This window comes from Xyrauchen texanus, chromosome 31, assembly GCF_025860055.1.
Source record: "Xyrauchen texanus isolate HMW12.3.18 chromosome 31, RBS_HiC_50CHRs, whole genome shotgun sequence".
Classification (NCBI taxonomy): domain Eukaryota; kingdom Metazoa; phylum Chordata; class Actinopteri; order Cypriniformes; family Catostomidae; genus Xyrauchen; species Xyrauchen texanus.
In genome coordinates, this window is record NC_068306.1 from 11,389,253 (window position 1) to 11,407,049 (window position 17,797).

The 17,797-nt window shown below is 40.3% G+C and overlaps 1 protein-coding gene across 6 annotated transcripts in view; it reads left to right on the plus strand.

Moving 5' to 3' along the window:
* LOC127624744 (spectrin alpha chain, non-erythrocytic 1-like) overlaps positions 1-17,797 on the plus strand; it is a 50,100-nt gene that overhangs the window by 7,067 nt on the left and 25,236 nt on the right. For 5 of the 6 annotated variants that reach the window (XM_052099601.1, XM_052099600.1, XM_052099603.1 and 2 more), the window contains 8 exons: positions 13,380-13,619; positions 15,058-15,183; positions 15,678-15,818; positions 16,305-16,585; positions 16,733-16,877; positions 16,991-17,145; positions 17,281-17,416; positions 17,616-17,717. In XM_052099601.1, the coding sequence (XP_051955561.1) occupies positions 13,383-13,619; positions 15,058-15,183; positions 15,678-15,818; positions 16,305-16,585; positions 16,733-16,877; positions 16,991-17,145; positions 17,281-17,416; positions 17,616-17,717 (1,323 nt within the window). In that variant the 5' untranslated portion in view covers positions 13,380-13,382. Of the gene's footprint in view, positions 1-2,444; positions 2,610-13,379; positions 13,620-15,057; positions 15,184-15,677; positions 15,819-16,304; positions 16,586-16,732; positions 16,878-16,990; positions 17,146-17,280; positions 17,417-17,615; positions 17,718-17,797 lie in introns of those variants that run through there. The other variant, XM_052099602.1, reaches the window with a different exon arrangement.

Here is a 17,797-nt window from a genome sequence, read left to right on the forward strand (position 1 = left end):
ACTCAGTTCTCAGTATTCCCAGTTGGTCAGTGGGAGTGCCTTTAATGATAAGTGCTCTACTCTAGCTGGATGTTTGGATGATGAGATCCATGTAATAAAAATGTATGCAGTATTGATAACATGCTAAAGGAAATGGGTGTCTTATTCTATCTCTGCATAGTTTAAAAAAAAAAGTTATTTATCCATTTGTAATAGGGATGTGCAGGGGTGATCGAGTACTAATTCTGCACCTACTACTCAACTATTTAAAACACTACTTAAATATTGCAAATATATTTTCCTTTGTGCATTTGCCTGCTTTGAGCAGCACTATATTGTGTTGGGGGGAGGGAGGTAGTTGGGTCATCAAGGTGTTGGATTAGAGAAGATATCATGGCATCTGTGCTTCTAAAGCAAAGCCAAGGTATATTACAATTCTTACAATCGAATTTTACTCCATTTGTATTCAGTTCCTGTTGGAGTCATGCCAACCTAAGTACAAGGATCTGCATTTATGGGGGAAGGATATGAGGAACTCTGAACTTATCAGACCAGTATGTGCATATGTGCCTTAAATCTCGGAACACCGGAGCACATTGTATACAAATCCAACTTTCACCACTTGTTTTTATGAGTAATAATATCTGAAATTATATAAATGTGATATGGATCACATTTCTTATGTATAAAGTCTAATGTCTTTGAATCCAGGATGGACTTCAAAGACTTTAGCTATTAATCTTTCAGTTCATACAAAATCTTTGTTTAAACACTGACCCTTAACACTTACTTCGTTTACTAATTTTAAACCATGACTTGAACTGAGCACAAATAACTAATATTGTAATATATATTATATTTATGCCAGAGGGGAACTGGCCCCCACATAGCCTTTTTCCACCGTAATTGCAATGGTTCTCATGCCAAGCCTGTGCGCCGCTGGTTCACGGCTGGGGCAATCTGGAGCCTATCGTAAACCGGCCATGCTTTTCCACTGACCTGAGAGGTTATTGTTTATGTGGTAGTTTCATGGACTACCTCAAACACAAACAAACTTGCCGCATCACAGTGTGTTTGTATACAGCTTTCACTCTTGTTTTTGGGGGCATATATATACATATAGATTAATGCAATGTATCATTATTACATTGCTCAACAAGATTGTCAGAGACAACATCTACACTAAAGACGACAGGTAATGTAATTAAATTATATTGTATGAACTATGGATTAACATGCTAAGTTCTGTAAACTGTTACAGTGGAATCATTAACATTGGTGTAGCAGGTGGTTGTATTTGGATTTTTGCCATAACATATAGTATTGATTGAGAATCCCACCGTTTTACTTAACAGATAGCCGCGATATTTGTGAATAGCTGGTCAAAAATCCCCTTACGAACAATGCATAAAATAAGATGACAACAGTGTAAGAAAAGATAACAAAGTTTGCAAATATAACAACTAACTGAGATCAGCTGCAGAGGACACCGGCGATTCACTTTATCACGAGCGTTACTGGCTGAATCCAATGCGCTGCTGGTTAGTTAGCAGGCTGGTCGGTGTCCGAGTCCAAAACATCGTTGCTCTGTCCACTGTCACTTTTGCTTATGTCCTTCTTATGATCCCTGTACTCCCTTAAGTGTTTTTCAATTTGTTTATGATTTGGTCAATTGTCCGATTGAAGGCATGTGAAGACAACCTCATTATCAGAACAGTGTGGGAATTGGAACCTTGTCACTATTAGAGTGGGAATATCCATAAATAGTCAATATGTTCTAGTAGGCTGTAAGCAGATGAACTACAATTATGTTAATTTATGTATTGTGATTGTTATCTTGATTCTGTTGACTGTTCCTAACTCTTTATTTTAAGTCTGGCTAAGTGACTGCTACATTTTTAAAGGGATGGGTTACCCCAAAATTACAGTTCTGTCATAATTTTTTCACCTTCATTTTGTTCCAAAACCTAATAAATTGTTCAGTGAATCACAAAGTGAGATGTTCGGCAAATCAACACTGTCAGTCATCATTCACTTTCCTTGTATGCAAAAAAGATGCAATGAAAATAAATAGTGACTGAGACTAACGCTGCTTTTGTGTTCCACAACATGTGGGTAACTAAATGAAAACTGAATAAAAATGTTTGGGTCCAAATAACCATTGTAAGTTTATGTTGGTGGTTTTACAAAATGTTTTTAATTAGGCTACACAAACCTCATGTGCATTACCAAAACACCCATGTTATGTCATGAAGTTCTTGAAACGGTTGGATCCTTCATGAATTATAAGTGGCCATTATATTGTAGGAAGCCTAGAGGTTGGACTTTGACTGTGTCATCATGTGGTCGGAATGTGAGAGGCAGTTACTGAAGCGCTCCACTCAATGAATGAGTGAGTGGGAAAAACGTGCATGTGTGGGAGAGAGAGAAGGGAACATTCCAGAATGCCTGTGGACTGCTGTATTGCTAATTCGGGTACAGAAGCAAGCAAGTAAGAAAGATAAAAGATCGGGACTGCAAGTCTGAGTAGTACAGTGTTATCGTGTGTACGCAGTGGCGTTTAGAGGTGCTATCAGTAGCTACAGCTGGACTGCAGTGAGGCTCTCGTGAACATACAGCTTTGTATTTTGGTGAGTTTTTATTGCAATTTCTGATCATTTAACTTTGCGGTTCTCTTTATGCTTAAGTATTATGAAAGCAGTGCTACGGCCAAGGAAATTAGTACATGTGGTTGGTTATTAAAGACATATTTGTGGATTTGAAAGCACGTCATACTGACATTTTGCACTGACTGGGGTGTGGTCTGTAGCAGTACAGTTAAGGATTCTATTGGTACAGTGCTGTGGAATTTACTGACAGATATCACACTAAATACACTGAATCCAGGCTGAGCTGGGTCTAATCCTCCTGGGTGATTTGACTGGACATTAAGTCTGGGTCGTTTGGGAGAGGCTGCGGGTTGGGGTTGTTGCAGCATCCATTCAGCTGATCTGGACAAAAACAGTACATATCTGTGCATTAGATCATCAGTCGTTCATCATATTTCACATCTGGATATGTTTAATCTGTTTTCTAGTTTTTTTTTTAGTTATGTTATTATTTTTAAATCTGACTAAAAAGATTGTGAAGTATATTAAGATGTTGCTATAGTGCCAGGGTATTCAACCAGGGGCCTGTAGAGAAAATATAAAAGTCATACAGTTTTATTAATAAGGCTTTATACTGAGTAGGGATGGGAATCGTAAGAAATTCTAGTTCAGGTTCCTTTTAACGATTACAATTCCTTAACAGATCCATAATGATTCCTTTAGTACTTTTGAGGAAGAAATATTTGGAAATGAAAATGCTATTAATATTGGATTTTCTGCCCTTAGCAGCCTGTTTACCTTTTGCATTCATGGCGTTAATGCTCTAGCACGTTATGCATGAAGAATGTGAATCACCAAAAACATAACAAGAAGAATGTGTTAACAGAACTGAAAGTCATGTAAATCATGCGGTTCCGGTATTGTTTTTTTAAATGGAACCGTTTCTGGTTCTCATTTCCAAACCCCATTACTGAAAAGTCTAGCTTATTTTGTTTATGTGGCTGATGTTGGGGTGTGTTACCGGGATCTGTACAGGTTGAAAACCCCTTCTCTAATGCATTAAAGTCCAGGACTCGACATTAGCCAATCACATTCTCATGTGTTGATGCTCAACTAGCGCTCTCTCTTTTCCGATAATGCTTTATATTTCCACCTTCCTTTTGTTTTTAAGTTTTGCAAATAGCAGTGGTTGACTGTACTCGTCTCCTGTTGTTTGGTGCTTTATTCTCAGAATTTTTTGTAAGCCTTTACAAACCATTTCTATTTCTTTCTTTCATAGTTTAATGATTGCCCTCTACTCTCTCTCTGTCGTTTGCCCCTCCCTCCCCCCTCCCAATCTTTACTTTATTTTCTGTCTATGTATGGGGTTAGTGGAACGATGGCAGTTCTGGCTAGCATAACAAAAGACTGTATTGAATCTATGGCTGAGTCCATAGACTGGCCACTCTTCTCATTGTTAAAAAGGCTGATATTTCCCCTGTGGTCACTGATTTTTGTTTAGCCGGAACCCTGACTCCTTGTGTCCTATAATGGGATTGCATCCCCAAATGTAGCATATGCCCCTCAAGTTATCTTGTAATGAAATTTTCTCATAAGCAGAATTGTGAAATTTCATGTGACGGTCAGCTGATCACACAGTGCTATTGTCGAATAAATCCAAATAAGTTTAGAAATGACAGTTTTCTGACAGGACGAGATAGGCAAAGATAGTGCCTTATCATTCTCTGAAATGGAGAGGGCTCATTTCTGCTCAAGAAGTTTAGCAGTTCACACATCAATATGGAATAGGTCGAAATGTTCACACCTGTGTGTGAAATGAATCCATGCTCTATGTCCCTAGTTGGCATTTAATCACAACTATGAACATAATTTTGATTTGCAAGTGCCAGACATGTCCAGCTGCATTTATCATGGTTTCTCTGCGAAGATGATGTGCTTATTTCTGCTGGCATTGCTTCAGTCCACAGAAGCATTTATTATCCTTTTCTCAGATTCTTCTGAAATACCCTGACATGTTACCTTGCATTCTCAGGAATCCAGTCAGTCTGGCACTGGAGGAGGGTTGGTGACATTTACTCTAACCAGGGTGTGACCCTTCTTTCCCTGCCCTTGGGGTCAGTTATATTGGATACTACCTTTACGTCACCCCTATTCCCTCATATGCAGCTGTAATCACACTGCCCCCTTCCTACTAAAAGCATGGGATAGATGCAGTCAAATTGGGGTGGATTTTGCCTTGTTGGTGGGGGTTGTGTTCAGAGACAACAGAGGGCTGATGGCAGCACTCTCTTTGTGCTTGTATGCTTGGATGCATGAAGAATTTCCGCCTGGCCCTCTCTTGTACTCAGCTGTTGGAGTTGTGTCTTTTAACTAATACAATGTCTGCCTGGTTTTAGGTACATGATTGAGTGGTTGTGTCAAATCTATTTAGACATAGTGGTGTTATCTTTATTTTTAATGCATTGAGTCAGTAACAGCCCTCCACATTGCAAGTACACCACTCCCATTTGTGACTAAATTTCACGCTATTTGACTAAAATATGTCTGTTATTAGCTACTGGCTATTAGCTACTGGCTAGTAAATATTCAGATTTTATTAGCAAAACATTTAGTTGTGTAGTGGCGAAGAAGAACTTGAGCACCACAATCCTTTTACAGAATATGAAGCTGACCATTAAGATGCTGGATTCAGCCTCATCTTTTAATCCGTAAAATTCCTTATTTGGCTGCAGCGAGTCCCGGAGATGTTGTGGATTGCGCTCTCACTATCTCTTTAATTGCACCCTTAAATGGCTTTAATGTTGACATCGAATTTAAAGACGTCAACTCTGACTTTGATTAAACTTTTTCTCTGACTATTTTCATAACATTCTCCATTTTACAGCATGTCAACAGATCAATAATGCACCTGTTGGTTGTCTGTTAGAATGTAAAAGTGTTGCAAAACTCGAGCGTGTTTGAATATGAGAACTTGTACAAAACTTATTTGTACAAGCAAGTCATACACATTATGCAAGTAAAAGTTTCCTTTTGCCTTTTTCTGTTTATTGTGTGTCCAAAGACGAGATCCACACACTGTTGTTGATCAAATGAATAAAAATAAATATTAATTCTAATTATTCGTGCATTGCATGGATGAGGGGAAAAAACACTGTGCATCTTCTCTCTTATTAATGTGTGCTGCGCTCATTCAATCGTAAATGCTTGCGGAGCTGTTGTTCTCTTAATGAGACAGTACCAATTTAGTTCTTGTTATACATATAAATGTAAACTCAATGTAAATTGTACAAGTGCATATAAACAAACATGTTACAAAATGTAGTAATGTAGTTAATGGAATAAAAGTTTACAGTTGAAGTCAGAAGTTTACATACACTTAGTGATTAAAACTAATTTTTTTAACCACTCCACAGATTTAATATTAGCAAACTATAGTTTTGGCAAGTTGTTTAGGACAAATCTACTTTGTGCATGACATGAGTAATTGTTTACAGACAGATTGTTTCACTTTTAATTGACAATATCACAATTCCAGTGGGTCAGAAGTTTACATGCATTAAGTTACCTGTGCCTTTAAAAAGCTTGGAAAATTCCAGAAAATTATGTCAAGCTTTTAGACAATTAGCCAGTTAGCTTCTGATAGGAGGTGAACTGAATTGGAGGTATACCTGTTGATGTATTTTAAGGCCTACCTTCAAACTCAATGCCTCTTTGCTTGACGTCATGGGTAAATTAAAATAAATTAGTCAAGACCTCGGGAAAGAAATTTTGGACCTCTACAAGTCTGATTCATCCTTGGGAGCAATTCCCAAATGCCCAAGATACCACGTTCATCTTTATAAACTCAAGTATAAACACCATAGGACCACGCAGGCATCCTGCCGCTCAAGAAGGGGATGCATTTTGTCTCATAGAGATAAACGTAGTGTGGTGCGAAAAGTGTAAATCAATCCCAAAACAACAGCAAAGGACCGTATGAAGATGCTGGAACAGGTATACAAGTATCTATATCCACAGTAAAACGAGTACTATATCGACGTAACCTGAAAGGCTAAAAAAAGCCAGACTACTGTTTGCAGGACAAAGATCTTTCCTCTAGTCTACAGAAGAAAAACAATTTAACAGTTTTGGCCATCATTATGTTTGGAGGAAAAAGGGTGAGGCTTACCATCACAAAGCCTTGACCACAATCCAATAACAAATTTGTGGGCAGAACTGAAAAGACATGTGCGAGCAAGTAGACCTACAAACTGTACTCCGTTACAGCAGTTCTGTCTGGGGAATGGGCCAAAATTCCAGCAACTTAGTGTGAGAAGCTTGTGGAAGGCTTCCCAATAACTTTGACCCAAGTTAAACAAATTAAATATGAATGATACCAAATACTAACAAAATGTATGTAAATTGAGTGGTGGTGGCATAGTGGGCTAAAGCACTGAACCGATGTAAGCCGATGGTTGATGTTTCGATCCCCACAGCCACCACCATTGTGTCCTTGAGCAAGGCACTTAACTCCAGGTTTCTCTGGGGGGATTGTCCCTGTAATAAGTGCACTGTAAGTCGCTTTGGATAAAAGCATCTGCCAAATGCATAAATGTAAATGTAAATTTCTGACCCACTGGGAATATGATGAAAGAAATAAAAGCTGAAATAAATAATTCTCTCTACTATTATTCTGACATTTCACATTCTTAAAATCAAGTAGTGATCCTAACTGACCTACAGACAGGGAATTTTTGGCTAACTGATAATCTCAGGAATTGTGAAAAACTGAGTTTAAATGTATTTGACTATGATGTATGTAAACTTCTGTCTTAAACTGTAAATATATAAATATTCAAAGGCACAATCATACATTATTAAGTATTTTTAACTTCAGAAAACTGTAAATATTAAATAATTTAACAAATAGGCTTGTGCCACATCTAGGCAAAGTTTTGGTAATTTTATTTTTTTGCATAGTAGTTTTGATACAGTAGCACACAAATTGTATATATTTGAATAGTATCATTATTAAATAATTGTTTTACGTGTAATTCTATTTTCATTATTAGGTTCCAACCTTCTGAATATTTTGTAAAATGTGTGAAATTTCAAACAGTGACAAAAGCTTCTATCATTATAAAAAATGCAATTTCATGACATCATATAAATTGATAGCATGTGAAATACACAAGCTGAAATGTGAATAAAATGATCAAAAACTAAATATGAAAATAAAATGTACTAACTTGCATGCTATATTGTGTGACGTTATTTATATATACACTCACCTAAAGGATTATTAGGAACACCATACTAATACTGTGTTTGACCCCCTTTCGCCTTCAGAACTGCCTTAATTCTACGTGGCATTGATTCAACAAGGTGCTGAAAGCATTCTTTAGAAATGTTGGCCCATATTGATAGGATAGCATCTTGCAGTTGATGGAGATTTGTGGGATGCACATCCAGGGCACGAAGCTCCCGTTCCACCACATCCCAAAGATGCTCTATTGGGTTGAGATCTGGTGACTGTGGGGGCCATTTTAGTACAGTGAACTCATTGTCATGTTCAAGAAACAAATTTGAAATGATTCGAGCTTTGTGACATGGTGCATTATCCTGCTGGAAGTAGCCATCAGAGGATGGGTACATGGTGGCCATAAAGGGATGGACATGGTCAGAAACAATGCTCAGGTAGGCCGTGGCATTTAAACGATGCCCAATTGGCACTAAGGGGCCTAAAGTATGCCAAGAAAACATCCCCTACACCATTACACCACCACCACCAGCCTGCACAGTGGTAACAAGGCATGATGGATCCATGTTCTCATTCTGTTTACGCCAAATTCTGACTCTACCATCTGAATGTCTCAACAGAAATCGAGACTCATCAGACCAGGCAACATTTTTCCAGTCTTCAACTGTCCAATTTTGGTGAGCTCTTGCAAATTGTAGCCTCTTTTTCCTATTTGTAGTGGAGATGAGTGGTACCCGGTGGGGTCTTCTGCTGTTGTAGCCCATCCGCCTCAAGGTTGTGCGTGTTGTGGCTTCACAAATGCTTTGCTGCATACCCGGTTGTAACAAGTGGTTATTTCAGGCAAAGTTGCTCTTCTATCAGCTTGAATCAGTCGGCCCATTCTCCTCTGACCTCTAGCATCAACAAGGCATTTTCAGCCCACAGGACTGCCGCATACTGGATGTTTTTCCTTTTCACACCATTCTTTGTAAACCCTAGAAATGGTTGTGTGTGAAAATCCCAGTAAGTGAGCAGATTGTGAAATACTCAGACCGGCCCGTCTGGCACCAACAACCATGCCACGCTCAAAATTGCTTAAATCACCTTTCTTTCCCATTCTGACATTCAGTTTGGAGTTCAGGAGATTGTCTTGACCAGGACCACACCCCTAAATGCATTGAAGCAACTGCCATGTGATTGGTTGATTAGATAATTGCATTAATGAGAAATTGAACAGGTGTTCCTATTAATCCTTTAGGTGAGTGTATATATGCAGTATCTCACAAAAGTGAGTACACCCCTCACATTTTTGTAATATTTGATTATATTAAATTACAATGGAGTGGTGGTGGTGTAGTGGTCTAAAGCGCATAACTGGTAATCTGGTAATCAGAAGGTCGCTGGTTTGATCCCCACAGCCACCACCATTGTTCCCTTGAGCAAGGCACTGCTCAAGGGCAGGGGTTACAGGGGATTGTCCCTGTAATAAAGCCTCTGTAAGTCGCTTTGTATAAAAGTGTCTGCCAAATGTAAATGTATATCTTTTCATGGGACAACACTGAAGAAATGACACTTTGTTACAATGTAAAGTAGTGAGTGTACAGCTTGATTAACAGTGTAAATTTGCTGTCCCCTCAAACTAACTCAACACACAGCCATTCATGTCTAAACCGCTGGCAACAAAAGTGAGTACACCCCTAAGTGAAAATGTCTAAATTTGGTCAAATTAGCCATTTTCCCTCCCCTGTGTCATGTGACTTGTTAGTGTTACAAGGTCTCAGGTGTGTTCAATTTGGTGTCATCACTCTCGCACTCCCTCACTGGAAGTTCAAAATGGCACCTCATGGCAAAGAACTCTGAGGATCTGAAAAAAAGAATTGTTGCTCTACTTAAAGATGGCCTAGGCTATAAGGAGATTGCCAAGACCCTGACACTGAGCTGCAGCATGGTGGCCAAGACCATACAGCGGTTTAACAGGACAGGTTCCACTCAGAACAGGCCTCGCCATGGTCAACCAAAGAAGTTGAGTGCACATGCTCGGTTTCATATCCAGAGGTTGTCTTTGGGAAATAGACATATGAGTGCTGCCAGCATTGCTACAGAGGTTGAAGGGGTGGGGGGTCAGCCTGTCAGTGCTCAGACCATACGCCGCACACTGCATCAAATTGGTCTGCATTTGCTGTCGTCCCAGAAGGAAGATGATGCTGAAGACAAGCAGACTAAGGACATGGATTACTGGAACCATTTCCTGTGGTCTGATGAGACCAAGATAAACTTATTTGGTTCAGATGGTGTCAAGCGTGTGTGGCGGCAGCCAGGTGAGGAGTACAAAGACAAGTGTGTCTTGCCTACAGTCAAGCATGGTGGTGGGAGTGTCATGGTCTGGGGCTGCATGAGTGCTGCCGGCACTGGGGAGCTACAGTTCATTGAGGGAACCATGAATGCCAACATGTACTGTGACATACTGAAGCAGAGCATGATCCCCTCCCTTCAGAGACTGGGCTGCAGGGCAGTATTCCAGCATGAAAACGACCCCAAACACACCTCCAAGACAACCACTGCCTTGCTAAAGAAGCTGAGGGTGAAGGTGATGGACTGGCCTAGCATGTCTCCAGACCTAAACCCTATTGAGCATCTGTGGGGCATCCTCAAACGGAAGGTGGAGGAGCACAAGGTCTCTAACATCCACCAGCTCTGTGATGTTGTCATGGAGGAGTGGAAGAGAACTCCAGTGGCAACCTGTGAAGCTCTGGTGAACTCCATGCTCAAGAGGGTTAAAGCAGTGCTGGAAAATAATGGTGGCTGCACAAAATATTGATACTTTGGGCCCAATTTGGACATTTTCACATAGGGGTGTACTCACTTTTGTTGCCAGTGGTTTAGACATTAATGGCTGTGTGTTGAGTTATTTTGAGGGGACAGCAAATTTACACTGTTAATCAAGCTGTACACTCACATTGCAGCAAAGTGTCATTTCTTCAGTGTTGTCACATGAAAAGATATAATCAAATATTTACAAAAAATGTGAGGAGTGTACTCACTTTTGTGAGATACTGTATGTTTGTGTGTGTGTATGTATGTATATGTATGTATGTATATATATATACAGTGAGGAAAATAAGTATTTGAACACCCTGCTATTTTGCAAGTTCTCCCACTTAGAAATCATGAAGGGGTCTGAAATTGTCATCGTAGGTGCATGTCCACTGTGAGAGACATAATCTAAAAAAAAAAAAAATCCAGAAATCACAATGTATGATTTTTTAACTATTTATTTGTATGATACAGCTGCAAATAAGTATCTGAACACCTGAGAAAATCAATGTTAATATTTGGTACAGTAGCCTTTGTTTGCAATTACAGAGGTCAAAGCGTTTCCTGTAGTTTTTCACCAGGTTTGCACACACTGCAGGAGGGATTTTGGCCCACTCCTCCACACAGATCTTCTCTAGATCAGTCAGGTTTCTGGGCTGTCACTGAGAAACACGGAGTTTGAGCTCCCTCCAAAGATTCTCTATTGGGTTTAGGTCTGGAGACTGGCTAGGCCACGCCAGAACCTTGATATGCTTCTTACAGAGCCACTCCTTGGTTATCCTGGCTGTGTGCTTGGTCATTGTCATGTTGGAAGACCAAGCCTCGACCCATCTTCAATGCTCTAACTGAGGGAAGGAGGTTGTTCCCCAAAATCTCGCAATACATGGCCCCGGTCATCCTCTCCTTAATACAGTGCAGTTGCCCTGTCCCATGTGCAGAAAAACACCCCTAAAGCATGATGCTACCACCCCCATGCTTCACAGTAGGGATGGTGTTCTTGGGATGGTACTCATCATTCTTCTTCCTCCAAACACGGTTAGTGGAATTATGACCAAAAAGTTCTATTTTGGTCTCATCTGACCACATGACTTTCTCCCATGACTCCTCTGGATCATCCAAATGGTCATTGGCAAACTTAAGGCGGGCCTTGACATGTGCTGGTTTAAGCAGAGGAACCTTCCGTGCCATGCATGATTTCAAACCATGGCGTCTTAGTGTATTACCAACAGTAACCTTGGAAGCGGTGGTCACAGCTCTTTTCAGGTCATTGACCAGCTCCTCCCGTGTAGTTCTGGGCTGATTTCTCACCTTTCTTAGGATCATTGAGACCCCACGAGGTGAGATCTTGCATGGGGCCCCAGTCCGAGGGAGATTGACAGTCATGTTTAGCTTCTTCCATTTTCTAATGATTGCTCCAACAGTGGACCTTTTTTCACCAAGCTGCTTGGCAATTTCCCGTAGCCCTTTCCAGCCTTGTGGAGGTGTACAATTTTGTCTCTAGTGTCTTTGGACAGCTCTTTGGTCTTGGCCATGTTAGTAGTTGGATTCTTACTGATTGTATGGGGTGGACAGGTGTCTTTATGCAGCTAACGACCTCAAACAGGTGCATCTAATTTAGGATAATAAATGGAGTGGAGGTGGACATTTTAAAGGCAGACTAACAGGTCTTTGAGGGTCAGAATTCTAGCTGATAGACAGGTGTTCAAATACTTATTTGCAGCTGTATCATACAAATAAATAGTTAAAAAATCATACATTGTGATTTCTGGATTTTTTTTTTTAGATTATGTCTCTCACAGTGGACATGAACCTACGATGACAATTTCAGACCCCTCCATGATTTCCAAGTGGGAGAACTTGCAAAATAGCAGGGTGTTCAAATACTTATTTTCCTCACTGTATAGCTGCTGAACACTGAAAATGATAAGCAAAATGAGAAGATCATATGACGGGCATCTTCACATACATATATTGTTCAATATATATATATGAATTCTATATAAATGTGAAGATGCACCCTTCACGGTTTGCTTAATATCTGTTTCAGTGTTCAGTTGCATTCCGCTTACATGTCGTAAATTCCCATTGCTCGCCGGTTTAGACAGCGTCCATTTGGTCGAACCACTTCCACATTTCCTTGATGGTTCTGTAGTCACTTAAGTTTTTTTTTTAACTGTTCCATACACTGTTGTTAGGTTTGGTGGTAGCCGTGTGGCCAACAGCTGAGACACTTCTTGAGAGACTTTATCGCTCATCGCTAACGAGGGCACCTTGTTTATTGACCACGGCGTGGTTTTGCGCACAGCCATTTCTTTTTTTCACAATTCGAAACTCGCTTGAACAAATGATATTGTTATCGCTTTTACTAACTTTAAAACTAGCAGGTTGATTTTGCGTGTTGGAAATCTAGTGACGCTGGTAGTGACTATTCTCCCTGACCAATCAGTGATCTGCAGGGTTTTGACGTCACATTTAGTATCGGCTCAGCTCGTTTGGAACCTCGACCGAGGTGGTACTAAAAAAAAAGTATCGGGTACCAGGTACTATACACAGTGGAAAACCCCCCAAAAAACAAGCAGAGTCGAGTTGTACCGTGCAGTGGAAAAGCCCCATATGACTGTTGTTCTTTTCCGAGATCACTACCTGTACTTTTTCCTCTTTGTTCAGGCAGAAAAATACATATTGTTTTCACCTTAATTGCTTTCTAAGCCCTAATTCATATGGAAGGACTTTAAGATATAGAGTTATTCCTTTTAAAAAAATATTTTCCTTCTTTTTAGAAAATGGACATCAGTGGATCTAAAGTTCTGGAGTCAGCTGACGACATCCAGGAGCGTCGACAGCAGGTCCTGGACCGGTACCGGCGCTTTAAGGAGTTGTCTACTGTGCGAAGGCAGAAACTTGAAGACTCTTACCGCTTTCAGTTCTTTCGCCGAGATGCAGATGAGCTGGAGAAATGGATCCAAGAGAAGTTACAGATCGCCTCTGATGAGAACTACAAGGACCCCAGTAACCTACAGGTCAGACAATAAAACCTAGATTCGTTTTATATGTGAAACATTATTGCTGCTCCTACTATTGCATCATGACTAAAAGGGGTGGAGGCTGTGGGCTGAACAGGAATGGGGGGGTGGCTCTGATATCTTATAATCAGGTATTAAAGAGCATGCCAGTCTAAAGTAGGAGATGTGATGGGGGTTATAAATTTGTTAAAAGTAGGTAAGTAGTTAAAAAGTGCTGTAACCTCTGTTCTGTAATGGACTCCTACCATTAAGATGCACTCTGCAATGAAGCTTTACTTTATAAAGTCAGCAGAATATAATATCTTGAATTCAGCTAATGAACACATGCATAAAAAGACTCTCCCTGTGTCTCATCAGCTCCCTAGCTCCCTATGTCATGAATCAGTATATCATGAACACAAATTCAGGCACTGGAAATGGGGGTTCATTCACTGAACATTAGAACACTTGTGACTTAATTACCTGCAACACGTTAACGAGCTTGCGCATAGAAGCGCAGCTGTTATTAATCAGCACTATTGCTGTATAAATGACGCTATCATTCATTTTTGTTGAAGATATTCAAACGTACAGTATTATTATATTATATTATAATTATTTTATTAAGAAATACAAAAATTTAGGATTATATTTTCAAACTTCTTTTTAACAACTCAAACATTTAAAAGATTGTTTCACTTTCATGGTAATTATGAAAGAAACACATAACAAACAACATCTCTTTTAAAGAGAAAATAAATCTTGGACTCATCATCTAACTAACTGAGAGACATCAGAAGACATGACGACGTTTCCGGTAATGGAACATAGAGAGCAATGATCTTCCTGGTTTTTACGGTGCATTGTGGAATTTTTTTAAGGAGAGAACGTTTCATTGCACTGGAACGATTTTGCGATTGAGACAGCCCTTAAAATGGCTGACTCCCTGATAAGTGCCCTGGCTACTGAACTATGGAGCAAATTTAGATGCACCCAGAGAATACAAATTTATGTTGTGAAGTGTAAAGACTTGAACGGACATAGATATGCTATAGATTTAATATTTAGCTATATAAAGTGGCATAATTCATTGAAGAAAGTAGTTAAGGACTTTTAATTCTGCAAGGCCTGTTAAACGGCGGATACTTGGCCAGTTTGTGATTATCAGCATTGGCCAATTACTTTGCCTTTTTGGCCAAATAACAGAAGTGGGCATTCCTCCTATTGTAAGTTCCAAAATCTATAAATAGCCTTGTTGATCGATAGTGCACATTTTCTATTTAATTGTATTGGCATTATATCAGCCACCCTTCCCTTTAGTTTTCGACCATTAAAAAGACCTATTTCAAAATCTAAAACTTTTGTTAGTTTAGATTATAAATTGTCTAAAACGTTACAACTTGCACAGTATGTACCTTGTCTTCACCGTTATCTTTCTCACACTTTCATCTCTCAGGGAAAGCTCCAGAAACATCAAGCCTTTGAGGCAGAAGTACAGGCTAATGCTGGGGCCATCATCAAACTGGATGAGACCGGCAACCTCATGATATCTGAGAGCCACTTTGCATCTGAGACTATCCGAGTAAGAGACACTCTTTTAAAACCACATGCTAGTTTAAAAATGCTGTGATAATGCACCCTAGTGAATATTCAAATGTTGCCTACAGGGTTAGGTTTGACATGCAACAGTTTAGTTAATATCATATTTATAATGTTTTAATGTCTGCCTATATGGATCAGTCTTTCACGCCTTACCGGACAGCTCAGCGACCAATAGTAAAAAGTGTCAATTATGGATCTTTTATTCAAGTAGGTACTTGAGTGTGGTGAAACATATTTTCTGGTCAATTTGTCATACTTCTCATTATTACGATGTGCATGAACCTTGAAAGAACTGTGTGCAGTGTTTCTTTTTAATCTACTCTTCTGCTGCAGTCCCATCTGACTTTCTTTGAAGTCAGATGAAATCTGCAGATTTCATCTGAGCTGTCCTAGAAAAAATCCTGGACTCTTTGAGAGAAGAGAGAGGTTTGATTTGATCCTGACCTTCTGTCTTTGTTCCCTTCTTAAAATCAGACCCGTCTTGAGGAGCTTCACCGTTTGTGGGACCTGTTGCTGCAGAAGACGAAAGAGAAGGGTGTGCGTCTCCTGCAGGCCCAGAAACTGGTGCAGTACCTGCGCGAGTGTGAAGATGCCCTGGACTGGATCAGTGACAAGGTCAGAAATATTATGGATTGGTGCAATTACATTACGCTTGATTGATATTATATACAACAGTTAGTTCCGGTCCTTGAATCTGATTAGACGAGAGTTCCATGAGCACTGATAGTCTGACACCATCAGCACTCTGATCCATTGCTGTCGCAGGGCGGAGGCATAATTAGCCTAATACGGGACCGGGTGCGTAGGATCACGTCCCGGCCCCGCCCTCCGCCCTGCCACAATTGTGTAAGACAGTAGTTCCATGCACAAATGCGTTTTTTATGACTGTACTTAATTTTTCCAAAAAAAAATTTATTTACTTGTTCATTGAACTGTTGTATATAAGCAGTATCAAACTCGCAATCGTGCTACATGTCCCTAAATCAGCACTGCTGTGATTACCTACGGCTAGTGCTGATGTAGGGCCATATCGCAGTCTTGCTCGTGTGATATTGCTTAAATATCATGCATCATATTCTGAGATATATCATATTCTTATAGGAAGCCATTGCCACCTCAGAGGAACTTGGGCTGGACCTGGAGCATGTAGAGGTTCTGCAGAAAAAGTTTGAAGAGTTCCAGACAGACTTGGCTGCCCATGAGGAGCGTGTGAACGAGGTGAACCAGGCAGCAGCTAAGCTGACCCAGGAGAACCACCCAGAGGCTGATCTGATCCTGAAGAAGCAGGAGGAGGTGAACGCTGCCTGGCAGAGACTGAAGGGATTGGCACAGCAAAGGCAGGGCAAGCTGTTCGGAGCTGCAGAGGTGCAACGATTCAACCGGTGAGTTATGCAAGACCGGAAGCGTGTTCAGCTGTATCTGAAAGAATATTTCCTTGCCATTTACTAATACAATTGAAATGTATAGAGAACATCATCCCTAGTTTCTAAATATCTTTGGTTACTAACATTTTCTGTGGCGGCCTACAGGGATGTGGATGAAACGATCAGCTGGATTAAGGAGAAGGAGCAGCTGATGGCATCTGATGATTTTGGGCGTGACCTCGCCAGTGTTCAAGCCCTGCTCCGGAAACACGAGGGTCTGGAGAGAGACCTAGCGGCCTTGGAAGACAAGGTCAGTCCTACCTCATCCACAAACACTTAAGCAATGAATATCCTTTCAAATAATACATTTTTAGGGGGCCAACCTGTGATAAATGTGTGTTTTGACATTTCTCCTGTCCTCAGGTGAACACTCTTGGAGGTGAGGCAGACCGTCTGCAGCAGACACATCCTCAAAATGCTTCTCAGATCCACCTGAAAAGAGATGAACTCATTACCAACTGGGATCAGATCCGCACATTGGCGGCTGAGCGACATGCTCACCTCAATGACTCCTACAGGTGAGTTAAGACACACCTACTGTTTATAATTTCAGCCAAGATCTTAGAATATGCTTTCAACCAGGAACTCAATTCTTTTCACTAAAAAGATTTTAGTTTTAATTGACTAAATGGTGGATTGTATCTTGTTTCTAGGCTGCAGCGCTTTACTGCAGATTTCCGTGACCTAACCAGCTGGGTGACCGAGATGAAGGCTCTAATCAATGCAGATGAGCTGGCCAATGATGTGGCTGGAGCTGAGGCCCTGCTCGACCGCCATCAAGAGCACAAGGTATTTTAGAAATCTTCTAAACATTTTATTACAATATAGCAATTTAAATTTAAATCTCTGCAATTAAGACTTTACTTGAAAACACCCTGCTTAAACTGTTAAAGTGCTAATTTAGTATTGCGTTTTGTTCATGTTAATCTATCAGGGATCCATTGTATTCTGAAGTCTGACAGTTTATGTGTCTGTAATTTTTCAACAGGGTGAGATTGATGCTCATGAAGACAGTTTTAAATCAACTGATGAGGCTGGACACGCTCTGCTGAATACTGGGCACTACGCTTCAGAGGAGGTCAAGGAAAAGGTATGTTGGATCTGTTTCTGGGAAGTTTCACGTTATTATGAATTGGACCTCAGATTGACTGTCAGCCATTTTGTATTTTT